The sequence below is a fragment of the Dermacentor silvarum genome, chromosome 5 (assembly GCF_013339745.2).
Source record: "Dermacentor silvarum isolate Dsil-2018 chromosome 5, BIME_Dsil_1.4, whole genome shotgun sequence".
Classification (NCBI taxonomy): domain Eukaryota; kingdom Metazoa; phylum Arthropoda; class Arachnida; order Ixodida; family Ixodidae; genus Dermacentor; species Dermacentor silvarum.
In genome coordinates, this window is record NC_051158.1 from 7,075,564 (window position 1) to 7,085,636 (window position 10,073).

At 48.9% G+C, this 10,073-nt stretch overlaps 1 protein-coding gene across 1 annotated transcript; it reads right to left on the bottom strand.

The window, feature by feature from the left end:
• Positions 1-1,563: 1,563 nt before the first annotated feature.
• On the bottom strand, positions 1,564-7,492 carry LOC119452734 (polycystic kidney disease protein 1-like 3). Its single transcript, XM_049667157.1, has 4 exons — positions 7,217-7,492; positions 3,909-4,257; positions 3,487-3,707; positions 1,564-2,172 (listed from the first exon to the last, which is right to left on the bottom strand). The coding sequence occupies exons 1-4, from the start codon at positions 7,490-7,492 to the stop codon at positions 1,564-1,566; spliced, it is 1,455 nt and encodes a 484-aa protein (XP_049523114.1).
• Between the last annotated feature and the right edge of the window lie 2,581 nt (positions 7,493-10,073).

Sequence of the window (10,073 nt, forward strand, 5' to 3'; positions counted from 1 at the left end):
AAACGCAAACGGCGTCGGCAGCAGCTCTGCGAGTTCCCTCGTTGGTGCTGCTACAATTTCTCTCTCTCTCTCGCTCTTATTTTCTCTTTCTCTCTCCCGTGCATAGCGCGCACCACGCGCATGCTCTCCTTCCCTGTCCTTAACGTCCCATGTCAAGGCAACATGTGCACGACACAGAGAGGAGGCGAAGCACACGCCGCTCCACGAGGTAGTTGCTAGGTAACGCGCAGTGACGTCATCGTTCTGCGAGGTTTTGTACACGCTCCACGGACTCACGGTCGGCTTAAACAACTCCGCTGTCAAAAAAAGAAACAAGCAGGAGGAGTCGTTGAACTTCTAGTGTCATTGGTGCCGTCGTCGTCTTCATCAGCACCAAAACACCGCTTTGAAGACACGTAACGTTTAGCAAACTTAATGAAACAGCCCAACGTCAGAATCAGAATCAATTTTACTCAACATGGACATCAGGCTGAGTAAAGAGCCTGGGTAAAGGCAGGATAAAGGTCGGTTTCTCTGCAAGAAACATTGTCTTCGTTTTCTCTCTTCCTTCTCTTTCAATCCCCTTTCCCCCTTCCCCAGGACAGGCGAGCCTACCGGGCTCTTCCAGGTTAACCTCCCTGCCTTTCCCTTATGACTTCTCTCTCTCTCGGTCTGCGTTGTCACTCATATGTGCAGACAGTATAATGGCCAAGAACAGTTAAAAGAAAATAAAGACGAATGCAGACATATTCGAAGTATTATGCAATAAGCTTGACATGTGGGCAAACAATAATTTGCTGCACATTCCATAAGAATGTATGGTTTAACAGTGACGGATGTGTATAGTGTGCCTTTTGGGGACCATAATTACTCGGAGTCGTTTATTCCGGCGTGCCGTCAGCGACACGCCGACGGATCACAAGTCGTGGAGGTTACTTGTGGGTTTCTACCAGGTGAGGAAGGCTTCAACAAGTGCTGGTGTCGATAGCTTCAAATATTGACCAAGTCGCGCGACACTAAACACACCTGGCGCTTTGAGTCATGAATCCCCAACCACAGAGCCATACTTATTATATTGCCGAAACCAGCCAGCCTGAATTTGTCATAATTTCTGCCATTGGGCAAACTATCGAAACAAGAAAGTGTCTTTTGATACATGCAGGAAAGACGTGTGTACAAACGAATAAAATGTAATAAAAAGCACAATTAAAGTCTTCTTTATGACAATTCCAACAAGTGAAACCAGAAGTACAGTATGGAAGACAACGTTAAAGCAAAAATATGAAATACGCATCATAACTCTGTTTAAAGTGAAATAAGCAGCACATAAAATTCGAAGTTTGCGAGATGACACATTGTGCGTCAGTCACTGAGCGGTCGTCAAACGATTCGATGAAAGCGTCCTCTTGTGGAAGCTCAGAGCTTATCGCCAAGCAAGCGGACTACCGGGCCGATCTATGCCTAGCGCTAAATTGTCTAATACCGTAGACAAATCCGAAAAATATAGGCTTGGTAGTCGAGGCGCAAAAGAAACTAAGGACGCTGCCGTTAGGCACTGTAGGCCATTGACTGCATCTCTTGCGCCTAATTTTTGTCAGTAATGGCCAGCAAAGTTTGCGGCGCAACTGTCTCGTCCGTTGCTGCTGCCACGGGCTTGGCGATGCCTTCTGCGCTGTTAGAGACAGATTTGGCGGTGGCTGTGGGGACATCGGAGGGCGACCTGATGTCGGTCTCATTGGTAGATACCGACGCTGATGAGGCGTCTACCTCGGGCACCAAGGCCACCTTGCCAGCATCTTTCGGCGCGGGCGAAGATGACGCCGACCTGAAGTCATCCGTACCTCCCGAGATTGTCGCCGTCGTCATCTTGCTATCGGGAGACAGATAAGGCGATGCCCGTGGAAAGGAGGTAGCGTCTACGATAGCCGTCGAGACATCTTTAGGCTGCGTTAGTTCGACGGCTCCAGCTGACGTGGACTGCAGAGCGTGGTCCTGCGCTGTCGCCTTGTCACTAGCAGCGATTGCCTGGGAAGTGACAGGAGGCAACGCTGGGTTCAGCCCACCGGCGGTTGGCTTGCCCCCGGCATCTTGGGCAACGTCAGGGACACGTGTGAAGTTGGCGCTGGGGGCTTGCCTCCTGGTCTTCCTCTGCAGCGATCTTTCAGCGGACTTATTTGATGACCACTCCGCAGCCTGCGTAGTGGGTCGAAATGTGGCGCGTACGGATTATTGAAATTGAAAGTGAATATAAAGTGGTAATTTGAGACTTGAGTAATTTGGCGTGCAGACTTCTATGGGAAATATGGGAGAGCAATGTAAGGTTGCGTTGTACTTGGGCGCCAACGTTCTCCTAACAATAACTGTCTTTCTTTGTTAATGGCTGATCAAATACAAACCATCTTGTTCAAACATACAACCGTTACTTACGTGCTCCATTTCGTTTTTCTCCCATACTTCTCAATAATTAGTAACGTTGTTGCTTGTTTTTGGCAACATTTCTGGCGCTAGTTCATTTGCAGACGCTGTGATATCACACCCTGCAAAGTGCATCGGCTGATCTGTACGCAGCCTTTCATCTTTCCAAGAAAAGCAGATTCGCTATAGATTCTGCACTGTTTCAGACAGACGCCGTACAGGAAATCAAGACTTGTAACTGTGAAGTCCAACAAAGGAAGCGTAATGATAGCACTGTGTCTTCATAAAGAACGGCAATAATGACAGGGCATACATTCGTACTATGCGAACAGTCGGGCTAGGATTGCAATGACTAGCTCAGTATGCGCGGCGAAGATGGCCACACCGCTAACATCTAGAATAACCCTTTTACCGACGCTTCACAGTCGGGATCACATGATCGTTCTTACATATTACCAGCGGGAAGCAGCATGCCTTCCATCAACTTTTCGATGAGTCAACTGTAGAGCCGTGCGTACTGTTACCACGAAGGGCAATGTATGTTACACTTCTTTCGTACTCGCCCTAAAAGATATGCTCAACCGCCCTTTTCCCTCAATCTTTCAGCTTCATCTTCTCTAATTTTTGCACATTAATCTGTCTTCGGCCGCTATCCACCTAGTTTCTAGGGTGGCAGCTTTTAGCGTTCGTGTCTGCCTGTTCTGCAGGTCCCTGACGGTTAGTTCTTGTGTTGCGCAAGATTAACGCAAACCAAGCATCACTCCCGAGATTTCATGACCAGTCCGTTTCAGTATCTACTCGAAGGCATCGGAGTGGATCTGAGCTCCTAAAAGGACTTCTGAATGCGGGTGTCGTCGAGGGACCTTATTGAAATACCGCGTCTACGTCGATCTAAACGTGCCGCTGTCCTGAACTCGCAGCGGAATAGGGAAGAACTTTCAGTCAAGTAGCGATTGTGATCATTGGGTATGCGGGGGATCATCCTCTAACATGATAGCACCCAAAGATTTCGTGCCCATCTGGATGAAGCAACTCGCAAATCATAATTTTCCTGTTTCACGCTGCTTCACTATAAGGATAAACCTCGGTTACCTTTGAGTCATCCTCCTTTGCGGTGGCCAAGTCGATAGAAGCGGGAGTGGGAACCGTGCTTGCGATACCGGGATCTGCGGTGCCGGGAGTCGCATCTGGCGCCTCCTGTGTAGGAAGCCCGGTTGACATCACTTCCGGTTTTCTAGCGGTGGAAGGCTTAGCAGAATCCGCCACAGACGTCGCCTCCTGGCGGCGGGGCTTCTGCTTGCGCCTGGTCGAGGCTGTGAATGAGTAAGTGAATTTATAAATGGGTTGTGTATAAATGTACGGATTAATTGCTGGGTTGCCGGCATCACGCCCAGATGGCATCTTAAGAAGCTGCCTACAGTTATTAGCGAGCTTACAGTGAAATACTTCCTTACCGACAGTTGACTTCTCGCTGAAAGTACCAGACGATTTCCTGGCTCTCTTCTTTCGCCCACCCTTGGACACGTTCTGCTCTTTGAGCTCGGCCGTCGGCTTTGTATGATCTCCGGTAACAGAGGGAACCGCGGACGCCCGACGTTCCATCTTGAGCTCGTCCTTCGCGACCGACGGTGGCTTCCTCTGATCCTCGGTTCCTGGAGCGTCCCGGCGGTGCCTCTTTTTCTGTCGACTCACGGGCTCGCTCGCTCCTTCGGGTGGCCCATGTCCCTCCGGGTGGTCCTGCGGCTTCGCTGGCGGCTGCTGGCTGGCCCCGGCGTCCGACTTCGATGCGACGGTGGACTTCGAATGGGTTTCGGCGAGACGATCCGACGATTCTCCAGCCGCCAGCGACTCCTTTGCGAGCACCTGAGTAGAATGTGAGCGTGAGTATCGCCGTCTTATGCAGTTGGTAATGTGTTAAGCTTTCGCAGAGTTGTCGATGAATACACGCGGTGAACGGATGCATTTGTCATCATATACCAGTAGCTTTATCATCGATAGTCAAAGCAATTAACGTCCAACTCGCTATCGCTACCTAATATGTGTGAGAGAGAGAGAAAGAAACGAAGAGGAAAAGGTGGGAAGGTTAACCAAGGACGTGCCCGGTTGGCTACCCTACACTTGGGGAGGAGGACAGGGGAAGACTGGGTTATGAGATAAAATAAAAATAACAGAGTCAGTCATTCGCAGAGTCAGTCGCAGAGGAATCTCCGCTGTCACAAGCGTTCGTACAATCCAGTATTCCTCACGAAGTGCAAAAGGGCTTTGGTGCTCTATTGCATGCGAGAATGTGTAGGCCATGGCCCAAGGATATTTTCTTCCGAGAGCGCTCTATTATCCAACAGGTTGAGTTTAGCTTGTAGAGTACGTCGCTGAGTGTCAAGGATGGGCAGTGACACATAAGGTGCTCTAGAGTCTCGTTTGCATGGAGCGGTGGACGCGAGGGCAGACGGAAGGATTCTAACAGAGCAACGAAGGCTAAAGGAATCAAGGCGGCAATTTGTGCGTTTTGCAACAAGCTCTCTCTCTCCCTCTGCGCGACCAGTCATGAGGCTAAAAGCAGGCGAGAGAAACAGTGATGACAAGAGAATGCGCAGTTGTCGAGCGGAGTAACCTTGGTGTCGCAGAAGCCTAGCTGTAGAGGCGATTATGTGCAGATTACCTTGCGTTGGATAAATTCTAATAAAAACAACGTGCGAGGCAATATAGCCTTTACTCTTCCACACTAAAACAATTTCATGCTCTTATGAATTTATGATGGGTGCTTGGTTTGTCCCGTGCCTAGCACCTTCACCGTTAAAATGTAAAGGTGAATCGTTGATGAGGGAGAATGAGTTTTTTTTTTTTTTCGCAACACTTTCTGGCAAATAAACATGATATAGCTGCGACACGCGACACAAAAACTGCATGTAATGTACTGTAATTATTATCGCCGTCAAACCCTCGCAGCAGCACCTAGGCTACGGAATTATGGCAGTGAAGAACTCCGGAATTATTTTCGCCCCCTGGAGTTCTCTGACTCGCAGACGTAAGTGCCCGAGCGTAATTGCATACCGCTGAATCCAAGGCTCCATGGTCAGCAGAAGAACATGATGACCACTGTTTCATCGTGGTGGGTTGACCCTGTAAGCATTCTATACCACAATCGTAATAAAGCTGGGCCGGTATATTGCAATGATTCTATGACAATGCACATTTCTGTTCACGCTTCGTGAGTGGTCAGAACGGCGCTCCACCTGCCGAATCGACGGGATCAACGGACTGTGAACGATGAATGATTAGGAGTGGCAAAGAATGACGCGGAAGGAACCGCTACAAAATCTCGACCCTGCTGAAGCTGTGAATCTGACAATCGCACCGCCCGTGACTGGCGATCGGGGTGACTATCGTCTTCTTATCACGCCGATCGCTCTATCATGTGCGGCGTGCCTGAACACGAAGGCTGACAAGAGCGCATGCTCATATCAGAGAAGTTCTGTGAGCAAGAGCCCTGGATTGGCCCAAGCATATCGATGTCCAGGCGGCCACATGTCAAAACGATTGTCAGCGAGTTGCTATATGGGCACCGAGCGCTGCACAGTTTCCTACAAGATCTGCCGGCACTAGCCGCTTTGGGCTACCACAGAAACGGGCCATGACTGATCTGGAGCGCGCGCCATGCCCGAACTGCCCAGAAGCAGGCCACTTGTACTAAATAGATGTAGAAGGTGGAAACGCTTTGCATAGAGATAAACGCTGGCTAAATGAATGGCGAAAGCGCACTATTTCCTACAATATGTGGTTCTCCCGCTTAGGCGGTTTACTCTGGTGCTACTATCCGTCAGTATGGAAACCTTGTGCGTTCGGTGCCTATAAGCCAGCGAAGGGTAGCTGCGCAGAAAAACCTTATAAAGGTCTTGCAAACCCGTTATCACAGTATGGTTAATGTTACCATGCTAGAACTGGAGTTAACGTATTGTTCTTCCTTTCAATACGTATCAACTTCAATGCTCTGCTACATCAGCATGTTCATCAGTATGTTGCTCTGAATTTCGAAGCTCCACAGCTTTCATGTGAACTCGCTTTGAGATTAAAGAAAAACCAAAATTTTAACAATGAAAGAAAGTAAGAAATTAGTGAAGAATAGAGAAAGAAGAGGAGAAAAGACAGAAGTCAAGCAAGCAAGGAAGAAAGAAAATTAGAGGACGCTTAAGCTTCGCCTTTAAGAGTGGAACGCGATAGCATTCAAAGATCCCTGACTGCTTCTCACGCTTCCCGGCAACTGCAGCTTGTGTAACCGTAATGTTTACCGGGAAACGATGGCGGCGAACGCTATGTCCGAAGGCGAGCTTTCTGATAGAAACGCGGCCTCTTGCGTTGGCCGATCCCGGATGTATAGTGTACAGCCGCGCCAAAAAAATATTGCATCATTTTCAGGTTTCTGTTATTGTTTCGCACTTAACATTTCAGTCTGAGACGATTTAACATAAAGGGCATGCGCTGTCCACGTTTTGTTCCATGAGATTTTTTCGTGGGCTGCCGTTCTCCAAATTCCGAAGAATAACTTTGACAAGAATGTAAGACAAGGTATGAGCAACTTTGGTGATAGAATGGTGTGGCAATATAACCCGCATATACCGCATGACCATATAACAAGGCGTGGCATATAGATATGCCTAAACATATGTGGAAATTTTCGCTCACGGCACACCCGCGCTGACGCCGACGCCGACATCGGATTTTCTGCGACACGGGGCCCTTAACTCTATCGAGTTTAAAATGACACACAATGAGCACTGAAATGAGGGAAGACAGATAGATAGGAAGTGGCGGTGAGTGGTCTTACGTGAATGGTATCGACGCTTGGAGTCATGGGTGCCCTGGCGTTCTGCATTTTGTTTTCGAGCGCAAGCGACTGCTGCTCGTCCTCCTCCATCATGGGCGACGACTCCATCATGGGCGTCAATACTGGGCTGGCCAGCTTGGGCAGCGTGCAGTCCAAGCTGTGCGACTGCTCGGCGCGGTACTTGCGCACCAGCAGCCACACCACGGCCGCCAGGAACAGCGCGGCAGCGAGCACCAGCAGCAGCCCTATCAGGTCTCCGTAGGGGTCGTTGGGCATGACCAGCACCGGCCACGGGACGCCCGTTCACGTTCGAAGTGCTTGTCCCGTACTCGTGTGGAGTTGGGGCCGGCCTCGGGGGCCCACAGCACGGAATGCCTTTTTTCTTCGTTGAGTCCTTCGCCTCCTTTTGTCAGCTGTAACTTGGGCTGTCTGGAGTACTCGATCCGGCGTGACCGCTCAGCCTCGATGGCGTCTTCTTCTTCGTCTCACCACGTGGCGCGAGCCTGCTCGAGCGTCTCGAACTCTATCTCGTTTTCCTCGCTTGATTCTCAACTGAAAGGAAGTTCCTGGGCTTGGCCGTTAAACACGCTAAAGACTACACGCAATAAGAACATACGGCAGGCATTGCCAAATCCTGACTGGGAGCTTACCACTGTCGTTGAAAAGAAAAGTGTACAATCATTGCATTCTACCGGTGCTAACATATGGGGCAGGAACTTGAAGGCTAACAAAGAAGCTCCAGAACAAGTTAAAGACCGCACAAAGAGCGATGGAACGAAATATCTTAGACAGGAAGAGAGCAGTGTGGATCAGAGAACAAACGGGGATAGCCGATATTCTAGTTGACATTAAGCGGAAGAAATGGAACTGGGCAGGCCATGTAATGCGTAGGATGGATAACCGGTGGACCATCAGAGTTACAGAATAGGTACCAAGAGAAGGGAAGCGCACTCGAGGACGGCAGAAAACTAGATGGGTTGATGAAGTTAGGAAATTTGCAGGCGCAAATTGGAATTAGCTAACGCAACACAGGGGTAATTGGAGATCTCAGGGAGAGGCCTTCGTCTTGCAGTGGACATAAATATAGTCTGATGATGATGATACTGGCTTGCGATGGCAACGTGAGGTCTCTTTACACTTGGTAGCGTTGACGTAAGGTAAGATGACAAAGCGATTCGATAAGATATAGACGATACGATAATACATTCACCTCAGACAATACGATACGAAGCAGATACGACGATGAGACATAAAATAAACGTCGGTAAGATGTTGAATAGATATTCATTTACCGACGGACCGACTTTCACTGATGACTAACTTGCGACAATGAGAATTGAAGGATGCCTGGCACGCGTCGACAACAGGCCACTTTCTAACCAACGTTCTTTTAGGTCCGTGGCCACAACACTCTGCGGGCCAGCTCACGAAGGCCATTCTGGGTTCTTTTAGATATAGTGAACTCGTTATACGACTATAACAAATGTTTCTGGTTACTTTTTTTTTCGTGCCTTTTCTCATCATCATTATCAATTTATTCTTCTCTTATGTTCCCGTTTCCCTCTACCACAACGTTAAGTAGCAGTCTATAACATACTATGCTCTATCTCACACGTAACTTGCAGCCCTGCCGAAGGTATCAGGTGTACATAGACAAAATCCTTGTGCAGTGGAATATAGCTCCGGACGTCACTGTCTGATTTTTAGTGGGAATAGGGAGCTTTATCTCCTCTTGGTATATGATAAGTTAAGGCGATACGTGACAGGCTTGGTCCTTTGCGCATGCACGTCGTATACCTCGAATTACTGCGACGGTTACCGCCAGCAACCGTAAAAAGGCACCCAAAGCCGTGGTTATGCAGAAACATGGCAGCGCCCATACAGCCCCGACTGCCATCCGAATTAACGCTTCTTACTGCGTTTCTGGCCTGACAGTAAGAAATAAATCGTAAAAGCAGTCATTGGTTAGTCTCATCTTAAGTCCCTAGATTTACTTATTTTTAAGTAGCGACATATAGCGGCGTCGGCCGTCATTATCTTCCTAGATAGCACGCGGCAGTCAACGGCCACTGCTGTCTACGCTGCTCGCGCAGCAGCGTGCAAGTGATTGCGGGGGGGACAGCGTTTATAGGAAGAACATGGCTGCCGGAATGAGCGCCGCCCAATGAGATTCGTCGGCTGTGCTTCAAAGCTTGTCTCTACTTAAAGAAAGCACAAATTATCTAGGGACTTTAGTCTCATCTACCGTTCAGAGCAAAGCAGTAGGTATGTCTTGTCGTTATTGAGATCAACAGTTTGTTTTTGGACTGCTAGGACTACAGAGGCGGCGCCGAGTCGCAAAAGGGGTTTTATTTCCAGTTACCAGATGGCGCCACAGCACTAGATCTGGTCATGCACTGACGATGTGGAACGCTCTGAATGCCCAATTGTATACTGCATCATTAATTTACTACTCCCCTCCAGTAGGGCACGTGATGACGGCGACGAGCAAACGCCAAATATACGCCGAGCAGATGTGGCGCGGTTGGACATTATAATAAGGCGTTCGCCCTTACTACTTCATATAGGAGGCTGCAAGGAAGTACTGAGATACCATATATTTGATAGGAAGCCCTATGTCGCATTCATTTAAGCGCAGCTTATCCTTACATCACCAGAAAAGTTGTCAATCCACCAGCCATGGATCATGTGTGGTCAGGATGGTAAGCAGACGCTGCAGGACCAGACGGCACGGTGTGGATGAGCACATCTTGAGGGGCGTTCGTCCTTCCTATTGGCTAAAGAGTCCTGCAACTTCCACAGCGCTAAAAGAACTTCTTCTTGGGCAAGTTGGGGCTGATATTTCCTAGGTAAACTT